The following is a 22972-nucleotide window of genomic DNA, read 5'->3' on the forward strand; positions in this document are numbered from 1 at the left end:
AAGGGCAATGCAGTAACCATGAATGTATTGACTATTTTAATATTATGTAGGGATAAAATAGTAAATTACTACAATTTTAACGGATAATCGGTTTACCCAATAACCCAATATTAAAAAATTAAAACCACTAATAACTCGATATTTTTTTTATAAAATCACTAGCATTTTTCGATTCAATTTATTGATCGGTTCAATTTTTACACACCCCTAATAACAACATTGGACGGGTGTTCACAAAATAAATAAAATAGAATCAAATCAAATCAAATTAAATATGAAAAATCAAACTTAATTAATTTGTTTGATTTAAACATTTAAAAATTATTTTAGAGTACTTTTTAAGAGAAAAGTCAACCCAAATCAAATTGTGAACACACCCCTTATGTTGAGTATGATTGGAGCAAAATAATTTTTTTCTTTATTCTTACACTGAAAAAGGTTAATTTTGTCTTACATGAGACAAAATGTAGTAATTTAATCTATTGATAAGGTTTTTTCAACAAATGTCCAAAATTTCCCTTTATTTGGCCCTCAAGTCATAAGTTTTTTCAACAAATGTCCAACTTCTCTAGATACTAGGGTGAGGAGGCCCGTGGCAAGCACGGGCCCAATAGTCAAAATATTATGGTTGTAAAAATATTTTAATATTAATGAATCAAGGGTGAGGGCATTTGTAGAAGATGGATAATATCATATATTATATTATGTACTATTTGAAATATTCAGAATATGTACAATAGACATCAGTATGATGTCGATTTGAACGATTTGCACATACTAACTAATGTAATACAACCAAAATAATATAGTACATGTTGCAGTTTTGCTATATAAGATTAGCATGTCATTGTTTATCATATTTAGAGGACGCTGCAGTTTGCCTCTCCATAGCTAATCTTCGTCATTCAAAAAACCAAAGCATAGGGAGAGTCATTCATTATATTGTCCCTATTATAAGCAAAAGTGACAAAATGGTGTGAGGGAGTTCCTGTAATTAGATAGTTTAAAGTCTGTTAGAAACTGCAAATATGACAACACATAGCAAAGCAATTTTAATATAGGGATCAAATAGAAAGAAAATTATGGAATCATGACAAAAGTGATAGATTCCCTGTTGAATCTCGGTGTGATTGGCCTAATAGTCTATGCTGAATGAGGTTAGCTAGTAAAGACAAACCTCGTTCTTATTGCTCCTATTGATAACCGTGTATTATAGTGTATGACATCATAACAAAGTAGAATAAGACAAATGTAGAAGAATGTATGCAGTGCAAGTTATCCAGAAAAAAATGTAAATAGGCTTCCATTGCAGTGTGAAATGACAAACATTAACCAAAGAGCAAAGGGAGGCTACAGTTTTATGGTATCACAAACACACAGCAGACATAAGGATTTCTTTGAGTGTGATTTATATGAATGTGAGCAACATTGTTCATAATAAAATGTCAAAGGTCGAAGTCTGTTTTTTAGTTTTGAAAGGCAGTTCGATTGGATGTGAGTTGAGATGTTGCAAGGAGTAGAAATAGGAAGGAGTAAAAAATTAGGGTCAGTGTGCAAAAGAGCTGCTGCTAACTGTGAAGTAATGAAGTTGGTCAATTGTTATAACTAAAATAAGCTAATTCAACAGTCAACATGAGATGAGGAATTAAAAATAAATTGACAACCAATTGATTTGAGCATGGATATGAACATGGATAGAGAGTTTTTAGCCCTGAATTAATGTGAGAGTTTCCAATGTGATGTGAGACATAAACATAACCAAATTGTGAAATTTGAAAGCAGATAAGAGCAAATGCAAAAGCAGCACTATAACATAAGTATGACATTTACAATGTCTCACAGGAACTATATGGATACGTGTATAAAAGAAAGTAAACTACAGCTAAAAGTAGAGACTTTTACCAGCAATTTTTGAAATACTGCTAAATATGTGGAATTGATAATCATTGTGACCTATATTTTGGTGTGAAAGTGAGATGTAGACTGACCTTTTAGACCTTTTTGGTTGGTGTGGGTGGTTCAAATTTTGGTGGCGCATTTGAAGAACCAGTTGCAGTAGTTGTTGCCATCACTTCTACCTCACTTATTTCCAAAGGCTTTATCTTTTTAGAAGTCCTATCAGTAGTGCTCTGTGGAGTATGTTGTTTTTCCATGTAGCAAAGAACGGACAAAGTTGCATGCGTGATATTTCAGCTGGCCCAAGATGACTTCCTTAGCTGAATTTCGAATACTTTGTTTGACAACATCTCATGGACATGATTAAGAGACAATGATTGTCGCTGTAAATGTAACAAGTTAGAACAAATAGTTTAGAACAAAGCATATGTGGTAAAGTGTTTGTGCTGAAGATATATGGTATTATGACAATACGTGTGTACAAGTAGCCAGTGGGAATGAGAGATAACCTTAGTGCAAGTTATGTCAAATATGTCTTCTGCTGTCATGGACAGTAATTTTTCTCCCAATTCAGCAGAGATAGATGCTGTGGTTGTAGCAGTACCGTCAATAAGATCAATTTGAAAGCTACAGCTGAAATGATGGCAAGTTTGAAATATGTGTATAATATATGCTATATTTTGTAGAAAGTGCTATTTAGAATTCAAAAGTATAGTACCGAGGCACTAATGCTGTTTTCCGATTGCATTTTGGACATTCAAAATCCTTTCTATCCTTTGTGCGCTTCTTCTGTTTGCATCCTGAGCATTCAAGTACACAAAAGTCTTGGAATTCATCTAATATGGCCATTTCTGCTTCAACATAGAACACTCCCATCTGTCGGAAGTTTTGATTATTTAGGCAAAGCTAGAGAATGAGAAAATGAATAAGGATACTCTCAAATGAGCAGCTTCAAGTATGACTTACAGAAGGCGCTGATGAGATTTCTGCAATAGAGATAACTTGTTGGCCAGCAGGAGTCACTATCATGGGAGCGACATATGAGCTTGTTGAGGTTTTCTCTGATGCACAACTTAACAACATTGTTTTCTTTTCTTTTGCCCTATTGTTAGAACAGATAATATGTTTAGTAGGTTCTTTACATGCAAATTAAAGCTATAGAATAAATATGAAATGTGAGTACCAGTTGATGAGTGCCACTGCTTGTGGGTAATTCGGATTCACACGTACTGTGGAATTGTACCTAGTCTGCAGTGACAATCCTGTATAACACATAGGTTGTATAATGTTTTGTTATTATCTAAAATTATGTTGGTAAGAAGTTCAGCGCATGTGTACCTTGATAAGTAGAGATTCCTATACTCCTTCCGAGGATTACAAGTAGATCTGCCTCTGTTGCCATTTTAGAGGAAATTTCATGTCCTTCTATTTCTCCGAAATCCTCCCATAGAGTGAAGAGAAACTGATTTTTCCTGAGAGTGTGAGAACATAAGGAGAGAAGAGTAAGTACTATGATAACGCTTAGACGATAATTGATGATGTGAGCAAACAAATGCAAAAAGTGGTTACTGATTCAAAATATTTGTAGAAAATGGGAAAATAGAATGTCAAATGTTATACTTACTGATTGTCACAAAGGGTAATTTCTCAACACCTATGATGACTGTGACCTGCGTTTTTTTGAGGACCACAACGAAGAACGATTGCTAGTATATCTGCGTATATAATACATAATGAAATGTTGTAAGTCTTGTGTAGCAGTAAAGATGTATATTTCAGTCTGTTAATAGCTATTAGGATGGATGTACCAATTTCAGCAGCAGAATCAACCATCAGATGAGGAATGCGGTCAAAGCTTGTGATATTCAGCTTGGTTGGCGGTGGAAGTGGATTTTCAACTTCATTAGATGGTTTGATTTCTTCAATTACTGTTTCTTTGTCAAGAATCCAGTAAAATTTATGTATTGGCTTGCCGTATGAAGTTGGTGAGACTTTCACTCTTGCAGTAGAGATGAGGTAGGTATTCATGAGTTTAAGCTTATCTGCATACTGCTCAATTTCGCCAGCATACATAACTGCCTTAATCTGGCATTCCTGAAAGTAAGAGTTATAGAAAGTTAAGATTAACTAAGTTGAGAGGAAAAAAGCAATATTCATAAGATTCAAATCCAATCTCGTGTTGCTGGTTCTATTTGGTCGATGTTCAATCTTAGTACCATGTTTGTAGGAAATATAGTTAACCAAATAGTAGTATCTGCAGGATAACATGAGTATTCAGTCAAAGTCCTTGGTTTTTTGTGTTTTTATGAACATGGGTGATTAAAGTAGGGACATGCAACATTGTTTCATCTCTTTAGACAAAAGAAAATAAGGAATCAAATGAAAGCAACACCGTGGAGTAAAATGCAGCTTCTAGCTGCATAAATGAGCTTTTCATCTAGTAACAAAGCATTAAGAAACTCTTGCAAAAGCAAGTTAGGACAAACACTGAACATAAAGTACAAACTCATAAAAGATCACATATGATGTATCATACTATTTACTTTTCCTGCCATCTTCATATCGTAACCATGTATGTGCTATTAGTTCTTTGTGAATCATGAGATACAGCTGTACAATTTCAGAATGTGAAAGTAGGAGATTGACAATCTGATACAAACAAAGCACCTACACCCAAAATGACCAAACAAAGTATACTACTTTAGAGTTGTACCTCTTACTATTCGGTCCTATGACATATAAACTGCACAAACATAATAAACTTTGTATGTTCTATAAAAAAACAAAATAAAGAACAAATAAAAAGAAAAACAACAGTGTTGTCATAGTAGAAGTACAGTCATGCGTAAATTTGTTAGGACCCTTTAGTGGAGCTCAATGAAGACATAAAATCAGTTAGCAGTCATTATTAATGTACAAAGTATAATTGGACAACTCTTTTTTCACAGAAAATCTGTTACAGGGACAGAAATTGTTGTAGATTATTAAAACATCAATAATTATCTCTGAAACTTGAGTCAAACCACTATACATTTGGAAAAAACAATATGAAAAAACTTTTAAATATGTTGGTTGGACATGATATTGTATCACAAAAATGTCTTCTATAGCACACCACCTCATATTAAAGAAAAAAAGAAAAGAAGAGATGCAGAAGCTAGTGAAAAGTGCTTTAATTTTCATCATTCTGATGAAGTCTGAGTGTACTGCGTTCATTGCACTTGAACCTCAGAAGACCCCGTATAGTGTTTACTGAAGGCACTATCTGATGGCTTATGTATGACTTAGTATCATGGAAGATACAATTTGCAAAAGAGAGCTAATCTGTGACATTTATATCCAAAGGCAGCATTTAGCCCTACCAAAAATGTTTCCTATTTTTGATAGAAACTAAACTTTCATGCTACTATTTAAAATTTCAATAAAAAGAAACCAAAACAAAAGACAAAAGAAAACAGCTATCCTGCAGATATTTTTATCATGTTGGGCATCAAGTTAAAAGCATACTCCTGGGCCCACGGTATATCTACGAAAGATTGAATAGTATTGAAAGCATTAAATATGAACCATCAAACATGAAACTCATAAGGGAGGCTATTACTTTGGCTTTTACATTTGCAATATCAGTACAAATGTAATACCAGAGTAATTGACGTCCAACTAATAACTGTAATTTTTATCTATTTTGATGAAATATTAATGTTGTTGTTGTTGTTGTTGTTTTGGTGAAAAGCAAAATCTGGAAGAAAAATTGAAAATGGGAAGAGGGAAAAGATGAAAAGGGAAGAAATAATACCTGAGAAAGGGAGCAAAAGTTTTTCTTGAATGAAAGGCTATTAAATTTGTGTTGTATGAGTAATATATATATAAGGGTAATATTATATATTATATATATAAATGTGTATTACCTTACCCTTATCTAATTTGTTATTTTTATTTTAGAAATATAGAAATTAGAAAGGACAAAAAAACTACATGTGTCTTGTTAGAAATTCATGGGGTTTTGGTTGCCAATGAAATTCTGCCAAAAAAGATAGAAAATTAGTACATTTGGTAGTCAAAAATGAGACAAAATGATTACATTTGACTACCTAATGTAATGATTTTGTCTGTTTTTTGGCATAATTTAATTGGCAACCAAAACTCCATTAATTTTGAAGAAGAGAGATGTAGTTTTATTGTCCTTTCTAAATAAGGATAAAAAATATCTATCTATCTATCTATCTATCTATATATATATATATATATACATAATTTAATTGGCAACCAAAACTCCATTAATTTTGAAGAAGAGAGATGTAGTTTTATTGTCCTTTCTAAATAAGGATAAAAAATATCTATCTATCTATCTCTATATATATATATATACAGACACACATCAAATCATGTGTCATCTTGTTAGTATGGTAGCAAAAATAGTATAACATTAGCATTTTGTTTTTACTGTAAAATTGAATCTAGGATGATATTTTCCTCTTGTGTAGTGAAGAGTCGAACATGCAGTATGCAGTGGAAGTCTCAAGAAGAAAGCTAACTGCATCTTTACTCCAATTTGTGAAGGCGACTGTAGGTAGTGACGACTTTTTACCTTGTTCAGATAGTGCAATATGCGATCTTCAGTCTCGCTTTGTCTCAGTTGATTCTCCATCCATATGACTGCAATTTCACAAGCAAAGCACATATCATCGTGTAGTCCTGCTGATCTGTTCTACTGCAGAAGAAGGCCACAGAAAGATCCAGCATTTATATCAACAATGTGATGAATTAACTAATAGACTACATGGTCCCAGCAGGGCAGATAGAGTGTGAAGACTAACTTAACTGACTCTGTCAGTTCCATTAAAAGTGCATATTTGAACCTCTGAGCAGACCTTTGAATGTGGCTATTTAAAAGGTGACTAATGAGATAATGGGGAAAGACAAATAGATACCAGCTGCTATTGCGCAGGAACTGCACATTAAACAAATGAAAATGCAGTAAAAAAGTTCAATACTCACCTCTTCTAATAGCAAATCTGTGATTGTTCTTTTATTAGTTTTTTGGAACAATTGCACTTATGATATTAAACTTAAAGGCAAATACAAAAATTTCATTCATCTCGATTGTTTCTGATGTACCAGATACGCTGTTGATTGATAAAGAAAAATAGTAATCATTTGAAGAGTTGGTTGTATTGTCAATAGATACTTTTAAATGTAGTAAGATTTCACTTACTTCAGTGATAGTTATGTTTTCTAAGATGCTCACCGAACAATACATCTATATGAAACTAATTTAGCTGACAATCTGCTCCTACAGATATAATCACATTCACAGAATTAAAAAACCAAGGGCAGTTATTCTCATATGATGTCCTTTCAGCTTTGTTTTTACCTATGGAAAGGGATCATAGTTGATGTGATTGAATTCAAATGAAATTCTGAATTAGTAATATTCCAAAAATGAGAGAATGAAATAAATGTCTGAATAGCTGAACCTGGGCAACTTGGGGATTATATATCTTGATGGAGGAGTGATCCATTTTTATGCCAATGACATTGTATGTTGAGGATAAAATTCGGAAAAGGTTATTGTGGGTGGAGGGGGAATAAATATTGTCATAGTCTGCATTTGCAAGAAAAATAATATAGAGATTAGTGGAAACTAAAACAAAGCAAAATAATATATATCTTCATGCAACTAATTCTTCATTTATAGCTTCTTACTTGAACTGTTAGGCTAAAGGTAGATAATGCATTTCCCTAAAAGTAAAAGACATTTGAATGCATAATAAGTTGACAAACACACAGAGATCACTGCTGCTCTATTGTTATAACTAAAATAATGTAATTTAGATTCTTCATTTGCAATATATGTTGAACAATGGATCTAAAAACATTTAGAAATTAGGTAAATCATTAGTGCTAACCTGAGATACCATTCTTTCAATTGTTGCTTTAAGACATTGAATAAGTTTTTTTCGTTGTGCGTCTGACTTTACCAGGAAACATGTATATGTCTTATGCAGTACTCCTTCAATGAGAACAAAGTTTGTAATATTAGTTGACAAATGTTCAGAAGAAATAAACCCTGAAAGGGATTTCAAAACAAATAGAAAATTGTGGTACCTGGTGCAGTATTGGTACTTCAGCATCTACATTAGCGATGAGGTGCCAGCTGATTGAAGCAGTGTGTACAATGTCATTGTTGCAGCACTTTGGTGATGTTCCTATAGATTCTTATTATCTTCCTGGTAAGAAGTTCAGTAAGCACATTCATCTTTCGTCCAAATTGAAAACGGCTGACCTACAATGGAAGAGAAAGTATGTGCTTTAGGATATATATATGTGTGTGTTCTGAAAATTAGGAAGAAGAACAAGTTAAAAGCTGCAATGAAAATAAGACAATGTATGCTCTAATTGACTGTATTCTTTAAATATATGAACTCTCTCTTTCAACTGATGACATATGAAATACAGAAGAGTAGAGAAAGCTAGTGTTTACAATGAACATGTGTGCTATAGTCTTAAATTATAAGCAAACTAAATACTTCAAATATATAATATGACACTGTGCAAAAAATGAATGTAAGATAACATATTATTACCTCTGACTAATGAATATTTTCAATGCCTTTGCCTTTTCCTTTACTGGATCTGAAACTTCAGTGATAGTCCTTCTAGCTTTCTCCTACAGTAAGCGAAATTCATAAATGTGTATTTCACATTATTAGGGACTTTAAATGTGAATGATTCGAGCCTATATGATTATGGGAAGAATTGAGTATACTAAGTGGAACAAAAATGCTAAAGCTTTATATATATTTGGAAAGTAAATAAATTAAGTTGTAAGAAAATATAGAAGATTAATTTTTCACCAAACTTGAAATGTAAATTTAGACAGAATATGCTTAAGAGGAAAAAAGTATGTACTTTTGATGGAACTCACAGAGTTAGTTAAGTTAGTCTTCAGACTCTATCTGCCGTGGTGGGACCATGTAGTCTATTAGTTAACTCATCACGTTGTTGATATAAATGCTGGATCTTTCTGTGGCCTTCTTCTGCAGTAGAGCAGATCAGCAGGACTGCACGATGATATGTGCTTTGCTTGTGAAATTGCAGTCATATGGATGGAGAATGAACTGAGACAAAACGAAGGGGAGTTATTCTCTTATGATGTCCTTTGAGCTTTGTTTTTACCTATGGAAAGGGATCATAGTTGATGTCATTGAATTCAAAGTAAATTCTGAATTAGTAATATTCCAAAAATGAGAGAATGAAATAAATGTCTGAATATGCATGCAAAATTTGTGAAATGAAAAGATAGAAGCACCCAAGCAGGAACAAAAAAAGTGTTGGCAGGGTGATGTATTCAGAATAAGAAGATGAAACAGCAATAACGGAGGATTGTCTTTTCTACCTAGCAAGTTAGCATGATAACTAAGGTTCTCGAAGTGTACTAACAACCTCGGCTCATCCTTCCTGCAACTATGTATGATTCCACACATGCATTGTGGTTTCTCGGCATGAGAGTAAACGACAGTTAGCAAGAAATTCATTCATCGCTTCGTAAATGCACAAGCTAAGTTTAGGTACATGAGGTAATTACTTTAACCATGATAGAGACAATAGATATTAAGATAAGTAGAATGAACTATACAAAGTTACAGGAAAGGAAGAAGCAACCCAATTTTTACAAACTTACAGGAAAGGAAGAAGCAACGTAATATATTTTTTGGGTTATTATAAACAATGAGAGTACAGTCTGACCAATAGAAAGAGCTAAGATAAACAGCAACATAGAGAAATGTACAAACTTCTAAAATGTTTGATACAGAAAAAAACTGATGAAATTGAGAGCGACAAAAGCAGAAAACATTGTAATAGAATTATCGGTAGTACACATAATTTCATTATGGACAGAGTCGGATATAAGCAAGTATAATGTTATGGTACGGAAAAAGTAAAAGAAACTGTTACAATAAAATTAGAGAAGATGAAACATAGTTTAAAAGTGTAATTTGTTTGCCAATATTGAAATCCTAGACCAAGAAATCAACAACTTATCCTATGAGAAATGGAGAAATTGGGCAGATATTTTGAATATGAAGTTCGTACGCTTCATCCCTGCAAAATACTTTCATTTTCTTCTGTTGATTTAAAAAAATAACTTAACAATTTGAAAGAGTAAAGAGAAAAGAGAAGAAACTCAAATTGTTAATGCAAATTTTAAAAGTATTGAACAATTCTATTTTCATTAGCTTCATCTTGAACTGATTTTGAGATTCCAAATGACATACACTCAATTGACCACCCTTGTGTATGGCCACATATTATTGTTCGACAATAATAAAAATTGTGGAAGTGTTATTAGTTGTACCATGTTTATGCAACTTGTGCACCTTAGTAAAAGAGTTTTCTGAACAGACACCTCCAAGATGAGCACCCAAATCCTTGTTAATTGATAAGAATTGTTAATTCTCAAGTGAACTGATTATATCTAATTGTTCAAAATATTTTCACTATTTCCAACTCTAGTGGCTTTCTATGATTTGTTGTAGTTGTTTCTTGTAAGTAGTTCTAATTATCGAGCAAATTTTAAAGTGTCTACAGAAAGAGAAGACACTCAGTAACACATGGATTTGCCATTGAAGAGTTCAGATCTAGAAAGAAGAGTTGACAAAATAGATGAAGCTTAGCAGAGGAGGAGAGACAAATCTATAGAGAATTGTGAGATGATAGTGCGAAACTTGTAGACAAAGTGAAGCAAAATGAGACACCAATTGTGAGATGATAGTGCAAAACTTGTACAGAATTTGAAGGAAAATGAGACACGTGTTTATTTATCACTGAAAAAGGCCCTAATTGACTGTACAATTTTGAAATACATCTATATGAAATGAATTTACCTGACAATCTGCTCCTGCAGATATAACCACGTTGATAGAATGCAAAAAGCAACGGCAATATAAGACGGAGAGAAAATCTGATAAGCTCCATTAAAGCAAAAATGTATTGTACAATAAGATCACAAAATTAAGATGAATTAACGTGAAGACAATTAGGTGTGGACTTTAAAGTGGTTGTCCATATTTCCTTTCTAAGGCCCTTCTCATCATACTTAAATACTTTGCTCAAGAAGACTCTAAAAGAAGGAATCTATGGCTACTATAGAGTAAGTTAATAACTATTCTTTGATCAGACTAACCTAAAGCACTTAGTAGCTCATTTCTAAGATAAAGGACCATGAGATCAACATAAAGAGTTTCCTACTGAAAACGCAACAAATCAAGAAAAGAGGAAGGGTAAATAAACACTTTGTTCTTCCTCAAAATTGTCACGTATAGTCTCTAATAAGATAGATCAATAGTAGAAAAGATCATTAATCTCAACAATTTCTATTGAAGTTACTAACGTTTCAAATCTCATTAAGTTTCTCAGTAATCCATATGCTTTCAAGGCTTAAATACATATTGACATGACGATAAATATGAGGAGAATAACCTTTATGTGAATTATGTTTCTGTAGAAATCAATATGAATGTGGAAAAGAGTTTAGAACTAATTGAATGATTTTCATGGGCTGATGAGTGAATTGAGAAGAACTAAAACATGGTATCTTTCTCAAACCTCCCTCACAATGTGAGCTCATATCGTGAGAGATAAAGGTTGATTGGCCAGGACATGGGCCTTGTCACAGGGCAACACAAGACACTTCATTTGAACATGATTATGTTAACACTTTAAGAGTGAATCTATTTTCAAGCTCAATTACTATCCTCCATGTCCTGATATTCAAGAATTCAATGCCAAAAAATTGATTGGATTTGGAGTAAATACCGATCCACAAATCATATCGATATTAAGATCCAACAACACATCCAACCTTCAAATTTTACAAAAAAAGGACCACGGAATTTCTGTACCACGAAATATTTAGAGATAGCTAGGTAATTATTAAAATGAATATAGTCAAAATAGTTGAAGTAATATTTCTGAACTGACCTAGTTCGAAGGTAGATAAGCAACTAACTATATGTTCTCCTCTAGTTGAAGTACCTGGTAGGTTTGTAGGTTTGGAAGCTGCAACTACAAAATGAGCAAAATAAATGTATTAAGAGTAGGTCAGTTGAAGTGTGTAACTATAGCTATAGATATTCAGAAGAGAGATTTCACAGAAGGAAGATAAGAATATGCTTAGCTAACCTTGTTGAGGAGATAACGAAGAAGTGCTAATTGTAAGAGCGGCAATACTATTTGATTGATGAAGGGTTTTTTGTCTTTTTGATTCAGCCGTTTTTTCTCTTAGCTGGGATAAAAATAATTCTTTTCTCTCCGGTGACATTTGTGCATATCTAGTACGTCGACGGAAATTTCTGTCAGAAGTTGTTTCTTGGGTAGGCACATTATCTCTATTTTTTCCATTCCTGTTTCAAGTAAGTTCCATCTTATCTCCATTTTCATGAAATAAAATCTAAATAAGAGAAATTGCTAAAAGATTGCACGCACTTCCTAGCTTGAAAGGTTGTTATAATATGCTTTTGAGGTACAGCAATATAAAGAGGTTTCATGAGTGGTGGTTTCGTGGGGGAGTAGAAGCAACTATTAAGATTATGAGTTTGGGGCAATAATTTTTACCAACAATTCCATTAAATGTACAGAAAACATGTGACTGTAAATCAAATCCATCGCTAGAGCAATTTATAAACTTAAAATCTTGAATCATTCTTTGTCATAGCTACTTAAAACTAACCAAAAATAGGAGAGGGCAAATAAAATAGACGCGATAGTACTGGTGAAGGCATTTTCTTTCCATTCTTAAGATGGAAACTTTTAACCAAACCTATACTAATTGTAATCAGAAAAAGAATATGATATTTTGAACAGAAAATGGTCTGATAAAATCTTAACAGAGGCAAGTGCAAAAGTCATGCAGCTAAGGAAAAAAATGTGATATTTACAACTGATAAACTCATCAGTATATCATCATCAATTGACAGTGTAGGATTAAAACTCATACTATCCAGCACAAGCAATATGGAGCTGTCGTCACACAAATACACATATTACTGTAAAGGTTGTCTTTTCAAATGAAAACTTTTGACATGTTGTAGCTCCTATCAGACATAATTTAAGGAATGGTGTCTAATGATGTACTCTTAATTTTTGTGACCTTAATTTTCATTAGCCCTGTTACAAGCAAGCCAATTTTTTTTTTTATGTGCAGTGAACTATTTCAATTTAGAACAAACTACTTTCGTGCAGGCTTTCAAACAGAAAAGCTTAAATAACTAATTTTTGGCAAACTTAAATGTAGGGCATAAGAATGTGAAAAAGGTAACCAAAATAATAGGCACCTAACCAAAATGTTATTACTAAACGTTTGAGAATTTGGTTTGTAGAGCCTTCACCTATTCTCGTTGATTTCTTCTCAATAAGATTGACTGCTAAAATATTGACGCATTAGTGACCACACAAATTTTGTTCACGGAACCCTTGTGTATTTCAATTGTGTACGTTTCTATGTCACATCTAGTCAAACGAACATATGAAGACAACAGTAAATGATTTAAACATAAACACAGGTGGGATCAAATCACATACATTTGAAACATATTTTTTCACCAAAAATAAACAATAGAGAAGAGACTGGGCTTGCGTTGTAATAACATACCTTTTGAGTTGCTGACTGATATGGGACAGAAGATTTAGGTTCTAAAAAAAGCCAGAAAAATTGTGTTAGTAGTTTTCACATATATGATCAAACATGTTGGACGCGTATAATGTAAATACCATACATTTGAGATATATCAATGTAGCATTTGGGAAAATAAGAATTACAATGATAAGAATTGAAACAGAATAGTGTAATGTGTTTTGTAAGAAGCAATTTGAAGGAAAAAAGCAAATTATTTCAACATAAGAACTTAGTTATCTTTAAATTGAAGGACATACAGACATAAATATATATGGAAACAAGAATGAGAGTAGCCACCATCATAGGCCCTTTGTCAACAGCTGGACAGATTAGGAATAGAACATGTCTATGACATCGACCTTCTATCACATTCATCCTATATAAGTCTAATTAAATTAGTTTTCTCTCTTCGCAATGATTCTTTAGCATAAAGAATATTTGGACTGTAATTCTTCTTTTCAAACTAATAAAATAACTTATCACGGTTTTCACATATGAATGTTTTACATATGACAGAGACAAATTCTCTAAGAAGTATGATCAAAGTCAGTAAAACACTTCGTTTAACATACAGAATGGATGTTTAAGCTTTTCATGAAATCTAGGACAAACGATTATGTAGATTAATAAAATTTGATCCAAGGACTCAAAATTTGAAGTAATTGTGCAGATTTCCCTTACTTCTTTGACATGTTATTGTGTTGGATACTAATGTGATATCATAAGTTCAACGTATCATATTATTCTTAATTTTGAAATGATGATATGCCTTTTTCCAGAACTCATGCCATAACCATTTTACACCTAAGGTGGAGCTTAAGTTCAGGTTTGAATTAGTCATGTTATAAAATGAAGTCCACATTTGTATTCAATTGTCTTTTAGTTGAACCTGCCCTGATAACTTTACACACTTCAGTAATATTCTCTCTGTAGATAGTAATGTTTGTAGGTTTATTTTAAGTTTTTTCTGAAGAGGAATTAGAAGAGATCAAAAGAAGAAAGCTAGTGAGTTTAGTTACTGCAACGTTCTATCCATACTGAACAGAAATATATATATGGGAAAAACCAAACTTTAAAATGAGTTGATGCACATTTTATTATTCCATATTATTCGAAGTAAAATACATAACTATTGTCCGTCTACATGAAGAGCACAATTTGGATTCTGAACTTGTTGCGAAGCACCTTTATTTGATATTAGACTATTAATACAGGTAAAAGGAATTGAATGTTTAGGCCTACGGAAACCTATATTGCTGTGGTTGGTGTGGGTGGTTCAAATGTCTTTTACTTTTAGGGAAATGCATTATGAAGAGTTGAAATAATATTGTAAGAAACTGTATAACTAACTTACACCCTGGATGAAAAATGAATGTATATGTAGAGAATATTGGCACTATGCTATTTATCGTGTATGTACTCATAACCTTCTAATGTAGTTAATGTAACTCAGCCACATTTAAGTTGAAATAATATTGTAAGAAACTGTATAACGAACTTTCCAGTTTCACTATTCATAATAACTAACCTCTACCTTCAACTGTTTGTAAGAGTTGTGTAGCGACATCAATGGATTTCAGGCATATGATAGTGAGAACGTTTTGCTGAGCCAATTCACCTAACTCATTAATGCAACAGACTGATATTGACACTAAGCTAAACATAAAGATGAAGATCGTGGCAGCATAGTCAAATGTTACTTTTATGGTAGGTGTAAATCATGAAAAAGGTTATACTAATAGCTATAAAGAATTCCTACGTTGATTCATAAAATTAGCTGTTCAAATGTAAGTTCCAAAACATTGTTAGCTGAACTGCATTTGCTTTTTCTGTGTTTTTGGGAAATTTGAACAATCAAAAACAGCAGATTTATTAATTTCCTGTAAACAAACAAAACAGCCAATAAATTAAGAACTTTCATAGTAGTTTATGTACAATTTGAAGAGCTTTATTAGATAAGATCATAAAGAATTGCGTGGAATGAAATGGAGAAAGGCGGGAATGAGTTAAATATTGGGAAGAAAGCTGACAGTACGTAGAGCTGGGACAAACAGAGCTCCAAAACTTGATGTATTCAGTTGCAGAGGAAGGCACAAAAAGTGGACAATGAACTTACGACAAATTCTACAATTAAACTGTGTGTTCCTTTTAAGTCTGTGTTTTCTTTTGCACATGCATATATATATACATGAGTATTTGACTACTATAAGTGTTTAATGTTCAAATTTGTTTCGCAAAGCTGTCAAAATGAAGCTACATCAGCAGAGTTGAAGTGATTCAACTTTCAGTGGAAACATTTGGTCTCATACTGCTAAATGTGCGACTTTGTTGTATAGCAATTTTATCATTTTAAGCCTCCCTTTTCTATTAATGTTACAATTGTTTTTTCCAGTTTTTTTAACTATCTTCCATTATCGTCTAATGTTAGAGTAAGATTATCATAGCTTGTTTAAGCCTACATCTTACGATGTGGTCAACATCCACATTTGTGCGGCGTTTTCTGAAATTATTCCATTCCCAAATGGAACCAAACAAAGAGGCATGAATATAAAGCATTATATTTTGGGTCCTACGTGGAAGAATCAGCAGAATCCATAAAACCTAAAATTGAAGAGATTGTTGCAAATGTTTGGTTGTAACCTGCTCCTCTGTCCACAACTTATATAGAAGTGATACCGAAGATCAAGACTTTGACCAAACACTTTATTTGCATATTGAATTCCTTCCTCTACTTCATTGTTAACCCCAAAACAGGTAAAAGTAGTGGAACTAAAACTACTGGAAAAATGAAAGTAAGCGAAACTATTACCAGAGAAATCTCCCTAGCTGCACTATGTGCATAAAGAATCCAAAGTGATCTATGTATTTAGTTTTATTCTGAAACATGCAAGAGCAAATTAGATAAAATTGTTCATATGCAGACGTAATAATTTTTTGTAAGAAAGGATGAAAATAGCATTCCAGATTAAATTTTTGATAAGATTCATGTTCTTAAGAAAACAATGTAATAGAGAAATGACCTAGGGAAGTATTTCATTACCTCGTTTTGCAGTAATGCAAATAAATAATGCTTGAAAAGTGAAAGCTCTGGTGTATATCTTTTCTATAACTGAAACGAACGTACATTAACCATAAACAATCAGTAGAATATGAGAAAACAAAAGTTTATCAAGTAACATTTAATATTTTAAAGTAATAGTTGCTTTGCAGTCATTTGATGCCAAAAATGGGGAAGTTGTCGACAAGAAAACAGAAAGGCAGCACGTAGATGTAAAAGTAGGTCACATAAGTACGTAATTACACTGGAGAATGCCTTCCCAAGTAATATAGGCATTGCACATATCCAAAACAAAACTACAGCAACAATGACTTATAAAACTGAGCTTAGACAATGAAGTTGCACAAAAACAGTAGATTGTTTCACCTCTTTACAGAAAAGGGGAAAAAGCATCAAATGAAAGCAGCACTGCAGAGTAAAGTTCACCTTGTACTTGCATAAATGAGCTTTTGATGTTGTAACAAAGCATTAAGAAACTGTTGCAAAAGGAAGTTAAGACAAACAATCAACATAAATTACAAAATCATAAAAGATCACATAGCATGTATCATACTATTAACTTTTGCTTCCATCTTGATCTCGTAACCATTTATGTGCAATTAATTATTTCTGAATCATGACATACAGGTGTACAATTTGAACTATTATTTTTTCGCGAGATTCATACGTGAACATTCAGTTGTTCTTCTTTTCTTTTCCTACTTGAATTATGACTATGTACATATCATTCGTCGAAGGTTTTTTGCGATTTTCAACCATGAACAATTTGTTCTCCCTCTATCCTCCTCCCTAGCTGTTACTATTCGGTCCTATGACATATAAACTGCAGAAGCATAATAAACTTTGTATGTTGTATAAAAAAACAAAATAAGCAAGAACTAAAAACAGAAACAACAGTCTTGTCATAGTAGAAGTACAGTAATGTCTAAATCTGTTAGGGCCCTTTAGCGGAGGTCAATTAAGACATAAAATGAGTTAGGAACAGAAAGTTAAACTAATAGCAACAACTTACAATTGAAATAGATGCAAATAAAGGATAGACCTTTCAAATGTATTTGTTGGGGAAAAATATATAAAGAACACACATGTAGCAGAAACAAATCATGTACCTTTTGTATCATTCACGCACAAAGGAATACGTTGTAGAAAATCTGTGGAAAAAACCAATAAATTTTTTTAGTTTGCATTTGAAGATACTACAAAACTTCCCAACTTTGTAGAAGTTTTCAGTCCTTATTCAGGAATACAGGACCTACAAAGTCAATAAAAACAGAACAACCAAACAATGCTTCCTCCTTTGAATTCACATTCCTAAACAAAAGTAAACTAAAGGACGAACCATTAATTTGGAATGTACTTAAAGGGCTTAGAAATAGAAGTGACATTTATTCTTGAATGGTGGAATCTCCATGTAAGTCCGTTGAGACCAACAAAAAAAAAAGAATTTGTGGATAAATTTGATGAATTTATCAACGGCCAGTAGGATCAAATCTAACTTAAAGATGAAATAGATTTAGACAGTTCTAGATGGAAAAAGGCAAAAACCATCCCAAAATTTAAGAGTACAAAGATCTGAAATTGAAAGCGTAAACAATAGGAAAAAAAGAAACCGAGAAACCCTTGAAACCCGAAGCTTCCAAGCACTGAAAGTGTGAAAGCCAATTTTGCGGTTTTGAGGGGTTCTGGTGGTTCGATGGTGAAGATAGTGCAATAGACAAATACATGCAATTATTGAGCAGAAGTTTGCAGTACATACAGTATAATATGCCTTAATATGGTCTACAGAAGAGAAATTAGGAATCGGAGAAAGAGCAAATGATGGAGCAAACATGTAAATTTCGCTTAAACCATGAAGAAGTACCTGCGCAGCGCGTCCGAAACAAACAGAAATCTTCAGCAAAGCTACAGAGAGAGATTTAAAGTCTGTAGACAAACAGAAAAGACTAAGCAACAGATGGATTCGTCATTGAAGAGTTGAGAAGTAGAAAGAAGAGTTGAGAGAATAGAGCGAGCTTAGCAAGGAGGAGAGAAATTAGGGTTAGAAAATTGTGGATATAGTAAGAAACTTCTACACAAAGTGAAAGGAAAATGACAGACGTCTTTATTGATGTACAATTAGTAGTACCTTTAGTACAATGAAAAGATGCAGTGTTGGTCCTTTTTAAGTCCCATTTCTAAATGTACAATTAGTACTGCCTTTAGTACAATGAAAAGATGCAGTGTTGGTCCTTTTTAAGTCCCATTTCTAAATGTACAATTAGTACTGCCTTTAGTACAATGAAAAGATGCAGTGTTGGTCCTTTTTAAGTCCCATTTCTAAATGTACAATTAGTACTGCCTTTAGTACAATGAAAAGATGCAGTGTTGGTCCTTTTTAAGTCCCATTTCTAAATGTACAATTAGTACTGCCTTTAGTACAATGAAAAGATGCAGTGTTGGTCCTTTTTAAGTCCCATTTCTAAATGTACAATTAGTACTGCCTTTAGTACAATGAAAAGATGCAGTGTTGGTCCTTTTTAAGTCCCATTTCTAAATGTACAATTAGTACTGCCTTTAGTACAATGAAAAGATGCAGTGTTGGTCCTTTTTAAGTCCCATTTCTAAATGTACAATTAGTACTGCCTTTAGTACAATGAAAAGATGCAGTGTTGGTCCTTTTTAAGTCCCATTTCTAAATGTACAATTAGTACTGCCTTTAGTACAATGAAAAGATGCAGTGTTGGTCCTTTTTAAGTCCCATTTCTACATAAGGATAAATAAGGATAATATATTGAAACAAAAGTCTTTATCTTATTTGCTCTTGCCTCCAATAAGGAAAATATGATCCCATTCAATTCGTTTAAGTTTGGATATATATATTAATGATTTACTCATTTGTTAACTCAATCTATTATAATCCGTTCAATTTAGTCTATTATGTTGGGTTGATGTATAACTTAAGTAAATAAAAGACTATTTATAGCTAAATTCTAGGGAGCATCATTAGTGAATCTTTCTCTCATAAAGTTCGTGCAAGTTTAATAACTTCAATTACATAGCTATTCAATGTCCAACGTTGCTGACCTATTTTTCTTGCCACGTATCGCTTCCTGATTCGACCATGGACCCAACACATATACTATTTTCAAACCCCACACCCTCACCTAATTATCTTTTGGCTATGACTTTTTAATCCTCTTTTAGGTCTTTAATTATTTATTCTCATGTACATGTTTAACAAACATTATAGGTGTATGTATCAATCTTTCCATGTCGTTGTTGTCGAAATTGGATGCTTTTACATTTGAGGGTTATAACAAGAGGATTTAGTTCTTCCTCCCTCGGTTCTTTTTTACTTGTCACATTTTGATTTATGAGTCAATTTAATTAATTTTTGAAACTAAATAAAATTCAAAAAATTATTTTAATATTTTAAATTTTGATGTTTGAAAACTGTGTGAAAAATACTACTCCCTCCGTCCCATTTTATGTGGCACCATTTCCTTTTTGGTCAGTCCCAAAAAGAATGTCGCATTTCCTTATATGATAAGTATTTAAAGGTACAATTCATCTTTTATCCTTGTTGGTCCCACTTAATCTTAAAATAATATTCCCTCCGTTTCACAAAAAATGACCTCATTTCCTTTTTAGTCCATTTAAAAAAAAATGACTTCTTTTGGTAACATTTTACTTTTTGCTTTCCACGTGGCATGTTTAAGACCACAAGATTAAAGAGCAATTTTGAGTCAATTTAATTAATTTTTGAAACTAAATAAAATTCAAAAAATTATTTTAATATTTTAAATTTTGATGTTTGAAAACTGTGTGAAAAATACTACTCCCTCCGTCCCATTTTATGTGGCACCATTTCCTTTTTGGTCAGTCCCAAAAAGAATGTCGCATTTCCTTATATGATAAGTATTTAAAGGTACAATTCATCTTTTATCCTTGTTGGTCCCACTTAATCTTAAAATAATATTCCCTCCGTTTCACAAAAAATGACCTCATTTCCTTTTTAGTCCATTTAAAAAAAAATGACTTCTTTTGGTAACATTTTACTTTTTGCTTTCCACGTGGCATGTTTAAGACCACAAGATTAAGGGCAATTTTGTACATTTGACATAACTTTAATTTAGGACCACAAGATTTAAAAGTCTTCTTTAATTTCTTAAACTCCGTGTCAAGTCAAACCAGACCACTCTTTTTGAAACGGAGGGAGTACTTCAATACATTTATGAGGAGAGAGAAAAGTGAGTCTACTTTTTAAAGGGCAATTTGGTAAACATTTCAAAGTCTTCATTTATTTCTTAAACTCCGTGCCCGGTCAAATGTTGCCACATAAAATAGGACGGAGGGAGTATAAGTTGCAATTCTTCTCATATTAATATAATGAAAAAAAATGCATCTTAAAATTTTGGTCCACTATTAGAATTTAAAGGCAGATTTTTCCTAGCGCGAATCAATGAGAAAATTGTGCTATAAAACACATTTTTTCCACTCCATTCTCATCAAATCAGCTCACTGAAAAAACGCATGTTGAGAAACATATTCCTATTGAATACTGGGAATAACCACTAAATATTTTTTTCGTTTCTCACTGATCCAATCAAATTATATCTATTGGAATAGCCATGGAACATTTTTTTCATGGGGAAATTTCAATGAAAAGATAGAGATTTCTTAGTAATGGTCGAAGTTCAAGCTATTTGATGACTCTTGGGAAGCGAAATGTGACAAGTAAAAAGGAAAAAAAAGAGTTGGCGTCAATCTTTTATTGTAAATTTGTAATTCGTTGTATAAGTAAGTTTGATTTAAGAGTAAGAAAGATGATGTATTTAAACTTCTATTTCATGGACTATATTAAATTATGTTTTTTGTATAATCGAGAGGAATTTTCGTGTCGATCGTAGGGAAAAAAAACTCGATTACTCATCTTGAATCAGATTGGAGTAAGAATATATCTAACCTATTGAAAATGGCTCAAAAATATCCTTATTCCATATTCTTTTAATCTAAAAATGTCCTCCACCTTTGTTTTTGGTTCAAAGATACCCCTCTTTCCACTTTTTGATCTAAAAATACTCTCAAACCAAAATTTAATTGAATTGAATTATTTTACTAATTAGTTAATTCTTTTATTTATTCTAAAAGAAAACATTTTATTTATTTAAATTATTTAAATTCTTAATATTAGCTCATCCCGAGATATTTAAGCCTAACAATATTTGAAATAAAAAAACACATTTATGTTATGTTACGTTGTCAAACTTTTTAGTAACAAGAGAGTAAAGAAAAATGACAAAACCTTGCTAATTAATTTACTCATAGACTTACCTACTTGTCCTCAACACCAAAGAAAATAACATTTTACTGATTCAAATTTTAATATTATCTTATCTTAGATTTAGAAAATTAATTGTGTGAAAGGAATTTTTTTCTTTTTTATTGATAATTTTTTAAATTAAAAAAATTGATAGTGAGAACTAAAAACATTAGTTGAACTTTTAGAAAATATAACAACCGATCTAATAATATTTTTTTGTATGATTATCTCTCACTAATAATAATGGAAGTAGCTAATTGAAATTCCTAAAGTATTCAATAATTTTATTCACGTGCTATAAATATATTTCAACAATGTCAGCTCTTTAATGGAACAAAAGACTAGAGAAACGTACATGTGTTTCAACATTTACAAGTCAACTCCACAAATAGTAAATTTAATTATTACTCAATTAGTAAGATCTTATTCTCCAGTCTTTATTACTAAAAATGTTTATTTGTTTGTGTATTTTTTATTATTTTATTATCGTTATTTTTCTTTCATTACTCTTATTTGTTACAATAATAGGAAACATAATCGAAGAAGAAATAATTTAATGACTTTGAGGTGTCGACTTTTTTTAAAGAGATATTGCTAGTATATAAACTAGAAAAAATACAAGCAATTTTCTTCGGGATACAACAAAACTCATGTTTAATATACCTGCATATCAATTTTTCTTTACACTACTTTAGAAGATTCCTTATATTTATAGAACTTAAAATATGAGTTTTCAGAATAATAATGTTCTTACACGAACAGATGTGTCCATTCAATTTAATACCTCTATATGTATTACAAAGGATTTATTGAAAATATATATCTCCATGAAATGGAACTTCTTAAACACACCATTACTTGGCTTCTCAAATACACATCAAAATAAATCTTTTTAATAATTTTTTTGAAATAAACATTTACTTACACCTCTACTTTACAAAGGTTGGGGTAAGCTCTTTGCATTTGATTTTTGGGATTATACTAAGTATATTATTGTTTATCATTATTATATGTAATTTTCATGACGTTCTAATTACAA

The 22972-nt window shown here is 32.1% G+C and overlaps 1 protein-coding gene across 2 annotated transcripts; it reads right to left on the reverse strand.

The window, feature by feature from the left end:
• Positions 1 to 670: 670 nt before the first annotated feature.
• On the reverse strand, positions 671 to 9075 carry LOC102596419 (replication protein A 70 kDa DNA-binding subunit B-like). Of its 2 annotated transcripts, none has more exons than XM_015304816.1 (14): positions 8825 to 9075; positions 8484 to 8566; positions 8005 to 8182; positions 7806 to 7909; positions 6485 to 6552; positions 3705 to 3990; positions 3521 to 3611; positions 3235 to 3368; positions 3080 to 3158; positions 2863 to 2998; positions 2615 to 2772; positions 2406 to 2529; positions 1989 to 2279; positions 671 to 988 (listed from the first exon to the last, which is right to left on the reverse strand). In XM_015304816.1, exons 8-13 carry the CDS (start codon positions 3296 to 3298, stop codon positions 2190 to 2192), a joined length of 651 nt encoding a protein of 216 aa, XP_015160302.1. In that variant the 5' UTR covers positions 3299 to 3368; positions 3521 to 3611; positions 3705 to 3990; positions 6485 to 6552; positions 7806 to 7909; positions 8005 to 8182; positions 8484 to 8566; positions 8825 to 9075; the 3' UTR covers positions 671 to 988; positions 1989 to 2189. The 2 variants fall into 2 exon arrangements, with proteins under 2 accessions (XP_015160302.1, XP_006366310.2); XM_006366248.2 differs by having other exon boundaries at positions 6485 to 6607.
• Between the last annotated feature and the right edge of the window lie 13897 nt (positions 9076 to 22972).

The sequence above is a fragment of the Solanum tuberosum genome, unplaced genomic scaffold (genome assembly GCF_000226075.1).
Source record: "Solanum tuberosum cultivar DM 1-3 516 R44 unplaced genomic scaffold, SolTub_3.0 scf00626, whole genome shotgun sequence".
NCBI lineage: Eukaryota > Viridiplantae > Streptophyta > Magnoliopsida > Solanales > Solanaceae > Solanum > Solanum tuberosum.